This window comes from Rutilus rutilus, assembly GCF_951802725.1.
Source record: "Rutilus rutilus genome assembly, chromosome: 18".
Classification (NCBI taxonomy): Eukaryota; Metazoa; Chordata; class Actinopteri; order Cypriniformes; family Leuciscidae; genus Rutilus; species Rutilus rutilus.
Genome location: NC_140231.1, coordinates 15,295,985 through 15,313,882, shown reverse-complemented (window position 1 = coordinate 15,313,882; position 17,898 = coordinate 15,295,985). Strand labels below are relative to the sequence as shown.

General features: G+C 38.1%; 1 protein-coding gene across 1 annotated transcript in view; it reads left to right on the top strand.

Annotated features, from left to right (window-relative positions):
- LOC311276765 (teneurin-2-like) overlaps positions 1-16,985 on the top strand; it is a 72,906-nt gene extending 55,921 nt beyond the window's left edge. Inside the window, exon 3 of the mRNA XM_084386647.1 lies at positions 16,144-16,985. Coding sequence (XP_084242773.1) covers positions 16,144-16,454 — 311 coding nt within the window. The 3' untranslated portion in view covers positions 16,455-16,985. The remainder of the gene's footprint in view (positions 1-16,143) is intronic.
- Positions 16,986-17,898: the final 913 nt, after the last annotated feature.

The window sequence follows — 17,898 nt, the reverse complement described above, 5'->3', positions numbered from 1 at the left end:
ATCCAGCTCAGATGATCCTATCAGAAGTGATCAGACGAGAGGGATTACTGTTTATACTTGGTATGGACATATCATGTGGCAGATGCATCACTGGTGACCACTTCTGATCAGATTTAGTCAAGTGGATAGTCTCTGATTTCATGACTGCACAGATCAGATCAGCCTGTCATTCAACAACATTGTATTTTAATGCATGGTACGATGCCGATTATTTTTTATCTTTAATAATTGATATGCAGAATTTTGGTGACACTTTATTTTAATGTGCTGTTAGACATGATACTTGTATTTACTATGGATAACCCTAATTCTGTAGTAAGTACATGTTAATTAAAATTACTCCGTACTTATTAGTGTAATTGCACTGTAACAATGTCACAGTAAAATAAATGTGACCAGAATTTTAAGGACAGTTTTGTTTCTAAATAACCATTTCACACACATACACACACACACACACACACAAAAAAAAAGGGTTAGTTCACCCAAAAATGAAAATTCTGTCAGTAATTATTCACCCTCATGTTGTTCCAACCCTGTAAGACTTCCATTCATCTTCGGAACACAAATTAAGATATTTTTAATGAAATCTGACAGCTGTCTCACTCCTTCATAGGCTTCTATGTAATTTAGTTCTGCCGGCCCAGAAAAGTCAGTAAAGACATCGTTAAAATAGTCCAAGTGACTACAGTGGCTCAACCTTTAAGGGTTAGTTCACCCAAAAATGAAAATTCTGTCAGTAATTACTCACCCTCATGTTGTTCCAACCATGTAAGTCTTTCGTTCATCTTCAGATCACAAATTAAGATATTTTTGATGAAATCTGACAGCTGTCTCACTCCTTCATAGGCTTTCAGAGGGACCGAAACTCGCCGGCCCAGAATAGTTATTAAAAACATCGTTAAAATAGTCCAAGTGACTACAGTGGCTATACATTAAGTTTATCATGCGACGACAATACTTTTTGTGCGGAAAAACAACAAAAATAACGACGTTATCCAACTATTAGTGTTCTTCAATGTGGGCCTCTGACGAGAGTTCACGGGAGCGCCAGGACGCATGCGCGAGAACTGAGATTACGGCGTTCTTCTTCTACTACTAACTTGCTTGTTACTGGCTGCTCACTCCTTGGGAGTATTACCGCCATCTACTGTACAAGATGACGTCCCGACATTGCCGGAAGCGCAAAACGGTCTGTTTATAAGCAGAGGAAGACGCGCGCTGTATGTAAGCTATTGAATTCGACACTTATTGTGATTTAGGTCTCGATGATGTCGGGACGTCATCTTGTACAGTAGATGGCGGTAATACTCCCAAGGAGTGAGCAGCCAGTAACAAGTAAGTTAGTAGTAGAAGAAGAACGCCGTAATCTCAGTTCTCGCGCATGCGTCCTGGCGCTCCCGTGAACTCTCGTCAGAGGCCCACATTGAAGAACACTAATAGTTGGATAAAGTTGTTATTTTTGTTTTGTTTTTCCGCACAAAAAGTATTGTCGTCGCATGATAAACTTAATGTATAGCCACTGTAGTCACTTGGACTATTTTAACGATGTTTTTAATAACTATTCTGGGCCGGCGAGTTTCGGTCCCTCTGAAAGCCTATGAAGGAGTGAGACAGCTGTCAGATTTCATCAAAAATATCTTAATTTGTGATCCGAAGATGAACGAAAGACTTACATGGTTAGAACAACATGAGGGTGAGTAATTACTGACAGAATTTTCATTTTTTGGTGAACTAACCCTTTAAGTTTATCAAGCGACAAGAATACTTTTTGTGTGCAAAAAAACAACAAAAAATAACGACTTTATTCAACTATTCATTTTCTTCCATGTGGGCCTCTAACATGAGTTCACGAGAGCGCCACAACACATGCACTAGAACTGAGAACGTTCCTACGGGGTTGGAACAACATGAGGGTGAGTAATTACTGACATAAATGTATTATATTTATATTATAATAAATATTTTTGGGTGAACCAACCCTTTAAGCATGCATAGTTCATTTTCACATTCATAACAAATATTATTATATAATATTATATAATATTATATAATTTTATAATATTATATTATATTATTATAACACTGTGGTATAAATAAAAAAAAACTACAAAACATGGTGAAGAACAGGAAGCAACATTAAAGTACACAAAAGACAAGGGGAACACAGGCAGAGATCATGACAATATGGCTTTAAAAAACGTGCAATTGTAGTACTTTTATGATGTTTTTTTCTTTTCTTTTTATTGCTTGATTAGCTCCAATTTAACTTGATTACCTTCTTAGTTACATAGATGTAAGAGCTACATTAAGCTTCTTTAAAACATTTTATTTGAATTTTTCATGTACAGGGTTGGACTGACATGAGGTTAATTAAATAGTGACATTTTTTTCATTTTTGGCAAACTATTCCTTTAATTCTGGTTGTAAACTGCAATGCCTAAAGCTCGCTATACTAAAAGGAATATCTAGTCTGTACTTTTCCATTTTGAAATTTGCTCTCCCACATGATGGCTAATTTTAGATCTGCATCATATGGACTTGTCGCTCAAGATCAATACCAATGTGACTGCGTTGCTTTCAGGCTTTCGATTTGTTTGGAGTAAAGGTAGGTAGTTTAACAAGCTCTTGATAGGATTTTCATCCATATTACAGCCAGCGGCCATCAAAGCCGACAGAGGGAGCTTGCGATAGTATAGCAACACTCATGGTCTTTAACTGACAATGAAAAGAAGATTATGTTTTAATGCCGATCTAACGTATTCCTACACCCACCGCCTGTTATAGGAACTTTGAAATACTGTGGGGGTCCAGGTGAGTCTTCATTTCAATTAGAGATCATTTCCATGTTGAAGAGGAACATTAGGCCTCTGCTAGAGAGTGGTGTGTAATGGGCAGTGCTTGAGATGTAATATTGATGGGAGCGCTCAAGTGGAATAAGAATGAGAATGCACTGGGAATGGTGAAAATGAGATAGCTGGTGTACAAACACCTAAACAGAACTGTCTCATTGGCATACAGTAGCTTTTGATGTCTGCGGTGGTTTTTCCATTCATGGAGATGTTGACCTTGAGTACAATCTATTGTATTTATATGAGCATACTTCTTTCTATACCTTCCATTCTGTGATGCCATTTCATCTTTCTTTCTCTGTTTCTCATTTATTCTCTTCCTCTTCACTCTCTCACTCTCTATATGGTCATTGCAATACAATCTTTGGTAGAATTACGTCAACATGAATTCTGAATGATTCAACCGTGCAGTTTAAAATGTTATTTCGAAGCAAATATGTTTATTTTTTTATTTTTTTTATTTTATGGAAATGTAATAACTTGATCTTTCTTTGAAGCAAATTTGCCTTTTTACTTAAGTAATTTAATTAGAACGTGGGCTATTAGATAACGTTAACCAAAAGCCAGGCACAGGTTTAGCATTCATTTTGGCTCCAATCTGGTATATAAAATAGATTTTTTTTTTACAAAATTGTGTGGGTTAAAAATATCTATTATCTATTGTTGTGATGTGGGAAGTCACAACAATATATTGTTGTTATGCAGAAGTCACATTTGAACCAAGCTGCCTTGTGGTTGGTCAACACGGTGAATCTGTGACAGACTTTATCCCATTTCTAAATTTCAGTGGGAAAATATTTTGCTCTCAAGCTAAATTGTGTGGGTTCCTTTTGAAATGACAGGATTTCGTCACACCTTAATGCCCACTTTTCACCAGAGGTGTCAAAAGTATTCACATTCATTACTCAAGTAGAAGTATAAATACTAGGGTTTAAAAAGACTTCTGTAGAAGTTGAAGTATCAACTCAAGCTTTTTACTCAAGTAAAAGTGTAAAAGTACTGGTTTCAAAACTACTTAAAGTATAAAAGTAAAAGTAATGAAAACAAAAACAAATGCCATTAAGGACAAAAGCTTAGGTCGCGCCACAGGGGCCTATAGTGCACTACCCTACCCCCTAAAGGCCATAATGACTATAATGTTATATTAAAATGTTAATGTTGAAAAATTTGGGATGCACTAGGCTACTGTTTCAGCCGCATATATGCCCATTGAAAATGAACGCGTTTTAGTACAATGCAAATACATTAAAGAACCATATATTGTGTACTACTGAGCATTAACGTGTTTAATGGAGCGGAAGATATGATGACAGACTTAGTTGCCTATAAGTATTGTAATGGTGCACAGTGTTACCAGATTGGGACGGTGATTTCCAGCCCAAAAGCTCACCAAAACCCGCCCACTCCAAGAAAAAAACGGCCAAAATTTTACTGCCAAAATAATGTGATATAATTTTATTACCATGTCATTCAAGGTTGATGAGCACCATTTTTATCTCCTTAAAACTAAATAACATTGATAAAATAAAATAAAAAATAAAAAAAATTCCAGGAAAATGGATCAAATCAGGGCAATAATTAAGGAGAATTAGCAAATATGACAAAAATGTCCAGGTGAACACTGTCAAAACGGCAATCAAGAATTTACCGATGACTTTAACCCTCGGAAGTACACACTGCAGAACATAACGCAGAATTCAGCAGTCAAAACTGATTCATGATTCAAACCTTTTTCAGCAGCTGTCAGGGACCAGTGCAGTCTGGACGGTGTAAAAGTTGCAGATGTCTGGTTAGGCTAGTGTGCACATGACCATGGACAGGAATCGTCCCATATTCGATTTCAAATCAAGTCATTCAACAGTGCTCTCTCCTCTCAGAGTTATATTCACCATCGAGTCATCTCCCACCACATGTGGACGTTTTTAGAGTTGCTCTATTTCACTCTTTACTGTAGATACAACTTAGCCTACTGTATAGTATGTCACTTTGGCATTAGCGATCACTTGAATAAACAGCTACAACTTATCGATCTAAATCGCGTCTGTCTGCTGATCGCTGATTGGCTAAAAGTGCGTGCTCGTCGGCGACGTCAACACCAACACCAGTTGACTCTGCACGGGCATGTGTGTAACTTTAGAGGCAGACGATATACAATAGGGTGTTGCGTTGGAATAATATATGTTTATACTTCTCAACCACAGTCAAATTCACTCTATCCGGATGGCGCGATTTATCTGGATATTTTTTTATTTAATTTTTTTAACGATGACAAGCCGGGATGAAAACAAGCCGAAATGAAATAGGAGTAACGAGGCTATTTTTAAAATGTAAGGAGTAGAAAGTACAGATAATTGCGTGAAAATGTAAGGAGTAGAAGTAAAAAGTCGGCTGAAAAATAATTACTCCAGTAAAGTATAGATACCCCAAATTTCTACTTAAGTAAGTCAAGTCAAGTCAAGTCAAGTTTATTTATATAGCGCTTTTCACAATACAGATTGTATCAAAGCAGCTTCACAGTATTAAATTAAAATAATACATCAATGTTTGTTTCTAGTGGAAAACGTCCACGTTTGGTAATGCTGATCAATAGTATTGTTGATTGATTAATTAAATTAATATCCCCAAATATCCCCAACTGAGAAAGCCAAAGGGCAACAGTGGCTCAGGCTCAGTCGGGGGCCAGTTCTCCTCTGGCGTTTATGAACTAGAGGTCAGATTTAACTGTAAGATTAAAAGTATTATATGAATGCCTGGCTGAAGAGATGCGTCTTTAATCTAGTTTTAAACTGGGAGAGCGAGTCTGAGCAACGAACAGTATCAGGAAGACTATTCCAGAGTTTTGGAGCCAAATGTGAAAATGCTCTCCCTCCTTTGGTGGATCTAGAAATCCTAGGTATGACCAAAAGCCTTGAATTTAGTGATCTTAAAGAGCGCGATGGATTATAGGGCGATAGAAGATCCGTTAAATAGACTGGAGCTAAGCCGTTTAGGGCTTTATAAGTCAGTAGCAATACCTTGTAATTAATACGGAACTTTATAGGTAACCAATGTAGTGATGATAAAATTGGTGTTATATGGTCATATTTTCTTGATCTAGTAAGAACTCTAGCAGCGGCATTTTGGACTAACTGTAGCTTGTTTATTGAGGATGCAGGACAACCGGCTAATAAAGCATTACAGTAATCTAGTCTCGAGGTCATGAATGCATGAACTAATTTTTCTGCATCAGAAACTGATAGCATATTACGTAGCTTAGCAATGTTTCTAAGGTGGAAAAAGGCTGTTCATGTAACATATGAAATATGATTTTCAAAAGACAGGTTGCAGTCTAGTATAACACCCAGGTCTTTTACTGTAGAGGATAAAGTAACAGGACATCCTACTAAGTTAAAGTTGTAGAGTGAGAGGTTTTGTGGGCGGTTTGTTGAACCGATGATTAGTACCTCTGTCTTGTCTGGATTTAATAAAAGAAAATTGCGCATCATCCAATCTTTTATATCTTTAACACACTCTGTCAATTTGGATAATTTAGCGTTTTCATCTGGCCGTGATGAAATATAGATTTGAGTGTCATCAGCATAACAATGGAAACTAATTCCATGTTTCCTTATGATATTTCCAAGTGGCAGCATATATATTGAGAATAACAGAGGGCCTAACACAGATCCCTGCGGCACTCCATAGTTTACTGGAGTTATGATCGATTTTTCTTCATTTAGATAGACAAAATGGTAGCGGTCAGATAAGTATGATCTGAACCAGCTTAATGCTTGTCCTTGAACACCAGTATAATTTTGTAGTCGATTTAAGAGTATTGTGTGATCTATAGTACTGAACGCAGCACTAAGATCAAGTAAAACTAGTATTGAGATACAGCCTTGGTCAGAAGCTAAAAGTAAATCATTTGTGATTTTAACGAGCGCAGTTTCAGTGCTATGATGCGGTCTGAATCCAGACTGAAACTTTTCATATGTCATTTTCTTGCAAGAAAGAGCCCAGTTGGGCGGACACAGCTTTTTCTAGTATTTTAGACATAAAAGGAAGATTTGAAATGGGTCTATAATTTGCTAGATTATGTGGGTCTAATTGTGGTTTCTTAATGAGAGGTATTATAACTGCCAGTTTAAATGTTCTTGGAACATGACCTAAAGATAAAGATGAGTTAATAATATTGAGGAGAGGCTCTTCCACTATAGGTAACACTTCTTTCAGTAGTTTAGTGGGTATAGGATCTAATAAACATGTTGTTGTTTTAGATGAAGTGATAAGTTTATTTAACTCTTTTTGTTCTATAGTTGTAAAGCACTGTAATTGTTCTTGCGGGGTGATAATTGAGGCTGAATTATAAGGCGCGATTGAGGATTGAACGTTTACAATTGTGGTTCTGATGTTTTCTATTTTCTCAGTGAAGAACTTCATGAAATCATTACTACTAAACTGTAACGGAAAATTTTGTTCAGGTGACGTCTGTTTATTTGTTAGTCTAGCCACGGTGTTAAATAAAAACCTAGGATAAGGTAACGAAGTATTTGTACTTCGTTACTTGACACCTTTGCTTTTCACCATTCAATCAAGTGCCGGCCTACAATATTCCATTTCACTTAAAATACGTCACAATAAGGTAAAGAAAAATTGCGAACAGTAATTCAAGTTGACTTAAAACTGCATCAAACTAATGTATGACATTGTAAGTGCACCTTGCAGACCAAATGGTGAAAGATCTGGAAACTTCAGTGTTGTTGGTTCAAATCACACAAAGTGCAATCCTTTGTGCTTTTGAGCAGTGGGCTTAGCCTCAGGTTACTCCTGGGTGAATGTCACTGTAGATATTGTGTGTGTGTGTGTCTAGCAGTTTATTGAATTCGCCCAAACCATTTTACATATTTATGCTTTTTTTGTTGCTGAGTTCTGGCTAAATTGTTTTTGCCTGGTTGTACTTTAGACTGTAAGAACAAAAAAGAGGTCTTAATGGTGCACTTAAATATCATGTTAACATTTAATTTGACAGAAGTAGTTTTAATTACTCATCTGTTCTTCTTTTCTGCAGGCGGTATCTTTTGTAACAATTATATAACAGCATAATTTATTGTTTGCATGTCACTGCATGTGTCTGTTGGATTATATTCCATGGTGTTCTCAAGAAACAAGACATGTTTGAATGTGTAAACATTACAGCTATTCACCATTTAAATACATTATGACTTTAAATGCAGGAGTAATACTGTACCATTCTGTAAGATCTTAAATATTATTTAGTCAGCCATATGCTCTCTAAGGGCGGCTCAGTGGATAGCACTGTCGCCTCACAGCAGGTCCGGTTTGCCCCACAATCCAAAAACATGCAGTATGGTTTAATTGGAGACGCTAAATTGTCAGTAGTTGTGAATGCTTGTGTGTTTGAGTCCTAATCCATGTAATGGGGAGGTTTTGGAAAAGACTGGCAACCTACCCTGTAAAAATCATTGCCAAGAAAATTCATGGACAGTCTCTTGCAGATGGCAAAAGATGGCCATAGAATCACCAAGAGTCAGATACAACTGAAATGGCAACATAGATTGATGGATGCTCTCTAAATCTGAGAACACAGAAATAGGTCAAACTTCAGTTTGGTGTCCAATTCTCACTATTAACTAGTTGCTTACTAGCATGCTTATTACTAGGATATTGGCTGTTTATTACTGCCTTATTCTGCATGACCATATTCTACATCCCTTAACCAATTCCAATCCAATACCTAAACTTAACAACTACCTTACTAACTATTAAATAAGCACTAATTAGGAGTTTATTGAGGCAAAAGTCGTAGTTAGTTAATAGTGAGAATTGGACCCTATAAAGTGACCCAGAAATTTTGTTAGCTGGTTTGGACCTTTAGAGCTACATTCGTGGCAAGGCAAACAATTAGCCACTAATGAATCAGTGAACTGAAAACTAAATTCTGGAAAAGACATGAATTATGAAAAGATGCATTTTCTAATTCATCAAACCTGGCCACAACACAACATTAGAATGGAAACAATGTGGTATGAATTAAATAAATGTTTACATTACAATACATGTTCTTTAATTGCTACAGGGTTATCTTTTTTTTTGTCACGGTTCTGTTAGTTTGGACTTTTTGTGTTTCACCACCTTCTGTCTGAGTTAGTCATTTGTTGTCTTGGTCACTCATTATGTTCAGCTGTGCACTCATTATCTACCTCGTTATCACGTGTTCAGTTCTGTTTGTGTTCATTGTCGGGTATTGTCTACGTTACATGTGTGTGAGTAGTTCTCTCTCTGTTTTGGATTTATGACTGTGGATTAATTAAAGAGACTTTCCTCTTCATCATCTTGTTCGCGACGATCATCTACATCAGTGGTTCCCAAACCTGTCCTGAAGGCCCCCCAACACTGCACGTTTCCGTTGTCTCCCTACTCAAACACACCTGATTCAACTCATCAGCTCATTATCACATGGGTTAATTGAGCTGATGAGTTGAATCAGGTGTGTTTGATTAGGGAGACAACGAAAACGTGCAGTGTTGGGGGGCCTTCAGGACAGGTTTGGGAACCACTGATCTACATCATATGTGACAAATGCTTGGAATACCCTGTGGATGTAGAATATCTCTTACCAACGTAATAGATGTTAACCTTGAATGCTGATCTTATGGTAGTTTTTTTTTTTTTTTTTTTTACATTTAAAGGAGACCCAACACAGATCTTCTATAGGGATAAGAAAAATACCTCTTTTTTTCTTGTTTCAAAGTCCTGCTATTTATCTTGCCCCTCAACAGTGTGTGGCTTTGATATGGTTATCTAGTGAAGCATGGGCTCAAGGATCTGCTACAAACTATGCCAGGGAGCATCTCACCTCTTCTCAGCCCATCTTTCGGAGATTTAGTATTGGTCTGTACTATCACCAAGGTCAGTGTTGTCCTTGGTTTTGGAGTTTAACATTTTATATATATGTATAAAAAGGATTCGTTTTATTCTTCATTCTGGCATGTTTCAGAAAAGAAAAGGAAAAATCTCCAGAGAAAAGGGCATTGACATTTTGCTGTTCTCCTTGCACTCAAGGTAGCCTATTAGACTCTTAGTCACACCTAGCACCTGGACTCTCTGAGTTTTTAAGTTGGCTCATTTGCATAAGGCAAATGGTAAGCCAGTGGAGTGAACCCTAATTTCTGCCCCCCCTCCAGACCCTAATGGGCTCTAATGCAAGTATCCAGGGGTTCATAAGCCTTGCAAATTAGCCTGGCAATCAAAATTGGCTCTTTTATGAAGAAAAAATGAAACACTTGGTTTTAGACCACATATTAATAATTATAATGTGACGAAGTTCGTTATTGTGGGAAGAAGGAGGCGGAAACCGGCGAACATTCAACAAATTTTAATACCAAAAATAAAACAAATACAAAACTAAAGTAAAAGAAGTAAAAGCCCCTCACGGACGACTGCTGTCACATCAAAAAAAACATCCAGGCCTGGCCTCTCTCGATCTCCACTGTAGTCGCTCCTCCTTTTATGCTTCAGCTCCTCCGTGAGAGATACGAGACCGGTGCGTCACGCAGGTGTCGCTCATCAGTAATCACGCCACCGGCCTCGCGCCGCTCTCTCACGGGCCTCCGCCTCGTCCTGCTCGCCACATATAATAATAATTTATTAGTATTGTGTAGGGCCTCTTTTTGTGGCCAATACAGCATCAGTCTGTCTTGGGAATGACAGATACAAGTCCTCCACAGTGGCCAGAGGGATTCTGAGCCATTCCTCTTGTGATGCTGGTGGAGGGAAACGTTTTCTGACTTGCTCCTCCAAAATACCCCTCAGTGGCTCAAAAATATTTAGATCCGTTGACTGTGCAGGCCATGGGAGATGTTCAACTTCACTTTCATGTTCATGAAACCATTCTCTCACAAGTCTTGCTGTGTGTATTGGTGCATTATAATGCTGATCTGCAGCACCCCCTTCAGGATGCAATGTTTGAACCATTAGGTGCACATCGGTAGTCCTTGGCAGTGACGCGCCCATCAAGCACAGTAGGGAATGCCATGATATTGCAGCCCAAACCATCACTGATCCACCCCTGTGCTTCACTCTGGGCAGCGACAGTCCTGGTGTTAAGCCTCTTTAGGGCTTCTCCACACCATAACTCCCACGGATGTGGGAAAGACAGTGAAGGTGGACTCATCAGAGAACAACACATGTTTCACATTGTCCACAGTCCAAGATTTGCACTCTTGGTACCAGTGAAACTGACATTTGGCATTGGAACAAGTGACCAAAGTTTTGGCTTTGCAGCCCAACCATGAATATTGACTCTGTGGAGCTCCAGATGAACAGTTTTGGTGGAAACAGGAGAGTCGAGGTGCACATTTACTTCTGCAGTGAGTTGGGCAGCTGTGGTTTTATGTTTTTTGGATACAATTCAAGTTAGTACCTGGACCCTTCCAGACAGTTTCCTCTTGCGTCGACAGTTACTGTTAGATGTGGTTCGTTTTATGTGGTGGCATGCTGACATTACCCTGGATACCATAGCTCTCAATACACCACCATAGCTCTCGATACACCACAAAGACTTGCTGTCCTGGTCACAGATGAGCCAGATGTACACCAACAATTTGTCCTCTTTTGAACTCTGAAATGTCTCCCATTATGTTGTGTGGATTGCAATATTTTACTGTGCTATTGCTCTGCTTATTTAACTTTCACACTCTGCTTTTACTTTAAAACATAGTCGGGATAATTCCTGTTCACGTGGCTACGCGGAAGCGATAAATAATTCTTTATTATAATTTTTTAAGGCCAGACAAGTAGTTTGTTGAGGGTTGGTTTGTAAAGAAGGACTGCACGCCTGCACACACACACAGGGTTTGCGTTCTCGAGCCACCAGGCACTGTTTTGTGCGGATGAGCGGGCCGGAGCACGCTGAGTGTTTTCTGTTAGAACGGTGTCTAAGTTAATAACTAATGATCTTTGCAACGGAAGTGAATAAATCAATCAAAACTAACTTTAGCTGGACAGTAACTTTATTCTAGAGCCAAAACCATCTCTGTTGCTGTAATTTCCTATTATCACTGTAAAGTTGCATTGAAACAATCTATATTGTTAAAAGCACTATATAAATGAAGGTGACTTGACTTGACTTGACTAATGGAATGTATATTAGTGAAGATTGGCCATCAGCCTGCAGCATAGGTGTGAAACCTCCAACATCATATTGGCCAGTGCTTCAGTTTCATTGTCCAACCCCTGTGTATATATACAGTATACACACACTATTATCATATGTCAATGATACTAAAATAACACTGAAACAAACTCTTTCAAGTGCTCTTTAAGTACAAGATACTGTCTCACCTGTTCTGTCATAGTTGACGACATGCCAGTGCTGTTGAACACATACCTGTACATTTTTTCCTCTTGACTGCAATGCACATTCTGTATTCCACACACAGGGCAGCTGCTGTCTTAACAGTTGCTGTGCAAATGAAAGGCAAACAAAAGAAAGCAGAGGGATTAATAATAAAGGTGGCATAGCAAAGGGATGCAATGCTCTGATGTCACCACATGCATTTAAAGAGGAAAGCGAGTCGGAGGAGCTCTCATGAATAAGAGACCCAGATGAGAAAACAGCCGTTAGACAGTCAGCTCAAGCACGGAGCAATACACAACAAAATGACCCAAATGGCCCACGCTGGGGCTAGAGGAATTGGAGGAAGCTCTCTTTTCCACAGCAGCTATATTCTCCAACAGTGCAGTCAGGCGGACTGACATTATTCAGGGTATGCTGACTGCATCCTCTGTACCCTGATGGTATTGATCTCTGGAGATGGAAAGCGTGACTGCTTGGCTTCACAAAAAAGAAAGAAGTGCAACATAGACAATAATGCTCGAAGACCAAAGCATAAGGGATGGAATTTAGAAAGGTCGGAGGATATATTGAAATTGGCTGACATTTATGAAGTAATATAGGCTTCATTGAACCGCCTTCTAGCCTTTTTAGAAAGCATCATTTACACCATGAATGTCTGACTTCTCTGTGAGAGAGGATTTGTTTCTCCAGCAGGAAATGAGAAAAAGGCCCATCCACACATGCTGGTATCTATCTTTCTTTCTTTCTTTCTTTCTTTCTTTCTTTCTTTCTTTCTTTCTTTCTTTCTTTCTTTCTTTCTTTCTTTCTTTCTTTCTTTCTTTCTTTCTTTCTTATCTGTTTGCTGCTCTACAGTGTTTTTAATTTATTTTATTTTTTACAGCTGGCCTTTTAATACAATTTATTTCTTTGACAGAAACTTTCCTTAATAAGCCTTAGGGACCTATTTTAACGATCTAAGCGCATGGTCTAAAGCGCAAGCCGCAAGTTCACTTAGGGCATGTCCGAATCCACTTTTGCTAGTTTAACAATGGGAAAAATGGTCGGCCAGCCAGGCGCATGGTCTAAAAGGGTTTTCCCTATTCTCATAATGAGTAATGGGTGTGTTTTGGGATTTACGTGCGTTTAAACCAATCAGAGTCTCAGCTCCCATTCCCTTTAAATGCCAGTTGTGCCTGCGCCATGGCAGATTCGCTATTTACATGATGGAATTTGGTAGTGGAAAGACCGAAGCCGTCTACAGAGAGCAAACGGAACTTCTCGTGCGCGAGGTAAAAGTGCGCAAGCAGATCATATACGGGACAAGCCGGATTCCACCAAATCTTTATGCACAAAAAATTATCTTTTACATTGTAATCCTTTTATTTGAAATATTTGGCATGTTTGTGTGCTTCTGTACGTGTGTTCAATAAGCAGAGTGTACATGCGTTGTGGACCCGCCTATAGGCGCAAATGCATTTGCTATTTAAACAACGTGGCGCAGGACTTGAAAATGATAACTGCGTTGGACTGAAACTAGCAAAAAACACTTGCGTCGCGCTTGGCGCTGCATTGCGCTGCATTGCGCTGCATTGCGCCGGGTGTAAGTAGGGCCCTTTATCTGACTGGGTTCTTCTGTGCTCTAAATTACAAATCTTTTGACAGGTCGACAAACTCTTCATTTTTAGCAAATATATTAGTTGTTTTCATGTTTTTTGCAAGACATTGCACCATTTCATGCTTTTCATCTTCAGAAAGATCTTTCTTCCTCCCTATATTGCATGAGAACTGTGACTTGCTTAATAATGTGGAACAACTTCTTTAAGTATGTTTTCCATTCACCTAGGACTTGGCAAACTATTTAACAAACCTGTCTGAGATTGATACCAGTTATTTAAAAATATATGAGCATCCATCCATCCATCCATCCATCCATCCATCCATCCATCCATTGATTTTTAGCTTTTTTTACCTGCAGATTATGTTCAGCCAAATCACAGCAAACGTGTTCACCCTGCAAGAACAACTGATATGTGCTGATAGTTCTCACCATACACTTAGGACTTAAGTAACCATCGTCTTTGCTCTGTGCTCTGAAGATGTGAACATTTCAAATCATTGGGGTTTTGAAACAGCATGTATCTTGTTTTTCGTATCCTGTAATGTTTTGATGGGATCTCACAGTTTTAGCAGGCTGTGTTAACATTTGCATCTCCATCACAGCAGGACTCTTTGTCAATCAGGGCGTGTCTGAGGCCTGAAAAGAGATGATTGAAGTGAAAAGAGATTTTTTTCCGAAATGCTTCACTGTACCTGACGGCATGTGAACAATTCTATGTTGCCATGGTAACCCCTCCCTCAACAAATGACCTTGCCACTCTCTCGGATTTTAGCACCTGGTGAAAAAGGATATTCACTTTAATGTCCAGGGTGTATGAGCAAAAGGGGGAAATTGTGTCTAAACAGACAAGGCGCTGGAGGAGGCTGAGTTTTTGGCCTTTTTTTCTTTATAAAGTGTGTCTTCTGGGATATTTTTTTTTCTAGAATGCCTTCTGGCTGTTCAGTTAGACACTATCTCAAATTTACACCTTGGAAGATTTTTCCCTTTGGAATAGACACACAACAGCGGGGAGGCAGAGAGCTCCGCATGACTTTTCCACACATAAAAACAGCCAGGGAGTTTCTGCTATATGGAGCAGGTTTGTTGTGCACAATGCAACTTTTGCATTGTGTTGCGGGTTATGTTATTAGATGATGGAGGGACATTTTGTTCTTACAGCTTACGTGGAGCTGGCCCCGATTGCCGTTGGTTACTACGTTTCAGGTATGCACTGCATAGGTATGTCTTGGTGCAGGATGAGACTCCACCTCCCAACACCTCCTGCTCCTATTTAAATCCTTGTGTGCCCTCTATTCTGTTTACTCGACCCTCATTAAATATTGTGTCGTGCAATCGTATTATGTGGATGTGGACTGTGCTTTCCCCCCATATTTGAGCAAAATGCAAATGTTCAATAGGTTGTTTTTGCAAAATGTTCCTCCAACCTGCTGAGTAGTAGGATGCAATGCACATTCAGCTTAATGTTTTTAGCTGCTTATGACATTATTATTAAAGATTGGTGGTTTCCTGCTTTGCATCACTCTAATGTAATAGTGAGTCATTATTTTGAAGTCGTTAATGGCTGTGATTTTATGCAGTGCACATATTTGTGGATCTTCCTAATTCATGAATATTCCTGTCCTTTTAATGTTTATCTCATTAATGCATAGTCTTTCCCTCATTAATTCATATGTAAATGACCTGAATTCATATATCTGTTGTTTATATCTATTGTTTTATATATACTACAAGTTTGGACATGTTGAAACTTTTAAAAGATTTAAAAAAACTTTTCTTAAGGGCATAGATTAAATAGATTAAATAATTAGTTTAAATAAATATGCAATAAAACAATATAATTTAAAAGCTAATATATATATATATATATATATATATATATATATATATATATATATATATATATATATTCACACACACACACACACACACACACATACACACACACACACACACACATATACTGCACACACACACACACACACACACACACACACATTTCATTCCATACATTTCCTATATTTTGAATTGAAATGGTTAGCATAGTGATACATTTGTTCTTATAGCTGTAAAAACAGCCACCTTTATCCCACCTTAATATAATTTAAATTCATTACTTTCACTGCTTTACTGAATGAAGATGACTGGGACAATACAGAGCTTAAATTAATTTAAACACTAAAATGAAGACTTGCTAGAATGAAGATTGTGTTGTCATTATGTAATTTAGCAAAGCCAGTTGTTAGTCAGAATCATCCAACTCGTTTAGGAGTCAGAGATGCCTTGCAGCCACACACACTTTCTTCTTTTTTTATTTAATACTTGTATTCTCATTACAGGGAGCTTCGCATTGGCTGATCTGGGCATGTGTGAGCCTCCACCGTCATCCAGTGTATATTGTTCCAATATGAGCCTGCTGCAGGACAGATACGCTCTGAGCGCCGGATCCGACGCCGACTCAGACCCTGAAGGGGTCATGACCCCTGAACGCGCCGTCCAGCTGTGGAGCGGGCAGCCACTCAAGTCCCGCCGCAGCTCTTGCCTGTCCAGTCCTGACCACTCTGTTCTCACTCTCACCGACTCTGAAAACGAACACAAGACTGATGAAGAATCAGGTAGGAGAGAGAGAAAAACACTTGAAAACAAATGAAGAGACAAATGAAAAGACACTGATGATTAGAGATTTATCAGAAGGGTAGTGCATCTAAATTAAGTGGAAAATCTGTAATTTGGTTAGACATTAGTTACAACAATGAATGCCGGTTCAGTGAGACATCTAAATGAAATGTTCTCATTGCTCATTCCCCAAAGGCCTTCAGTTTTTTGGGAAGTGAAATTGAGCTTATTGAATCATTGAATAAGGACTATTTATATGATTCTCAACACAAGCGTCAATATGTGTAAAGCCAGTGCATTTTCTGAAGACTGTATTCACTGCATTGGTGAGATCAAAGCAATTTACAGACCAAAGAGGAATCATTTCAATGCCTGCGATCTCAAGTGGCATTTTGTCTTTGATATAACCAGACTTTATTGCCAGCATGTCTAACTTGCCAATGACAAGTACCGCTTTATTCATTTATCGGGTCAAATTTATAAAATGCTCTTCGCTGAATGTTACAACGCAGTTGTAAAAGTTTCTTCTTTTCATATTACAAGCACCAGACATTAGTGTTTGAATTCAGAGACATCTGTATGGATGTACTATTGGTGAAGCTACAACTGTATGTCTGTAATCAGTCTCATCAGAAAGATAATTGAAAACTAGTCACTAAACTCCTAGTCATAGTTTTTGTCTTTTGATGGAAATGTCTTGTGAATTACGTCCATTATACATGTACTGAAATTACATAATTTTAGTTGATAAAAATAATATAGTTAGTTAACAATGCAAAACGACAAACTTGCACATTTAAAAAATCGCATAAACATTTATTAACACACTACCGTTCACAGTTTGTTTTTTTCAGCAAGGACACATTCAATTGATCAAAAGTGACAGTAAAGACATTTATAATGTTACAAAAGTTTGAAAATATATGCTGTTCTTTTGAACTTTCATTTCGTTAAAGAATTTGGAAGAAAAGATATATCAAGTTTTCATATGCAAAAATATTAAGCAGCACAACTGTTTTCAACATTAATCCTAATAAACAATTTTTTTATTTTTTTTAATAAAATTTTACAATGTAACTGTTTTTACTGTATTTTGATCAAATACATGAATCCTTGGTGAGCAGAAGAGACTTCAAAAACATTAAAAAGTAATATTCACCCCAAACCTTTGTGCGGTAGTGTGTGAAAACTGTTTTTGTAAAGATATGGACTGAAATAAAATCAGTATACGATGGTAATATACTAAAGTACACAGAGACATAAACAGTACACAGATAGTAAAAAATAAAAATAAAGAAAAAAGATATATGAATAAGATACACATATAAATAAACATAACTATATTATTGGGGTGGTGTGGCGCAATGGATAAGACACATGCCTTTGGTGTGAGAGACCCGGGTTCGAATCCACTGTGAGACACCAATGTGTCCCTGAGCAAGACACTTAACCCCTAGTTGCTCCAGAGGCGTGCGACC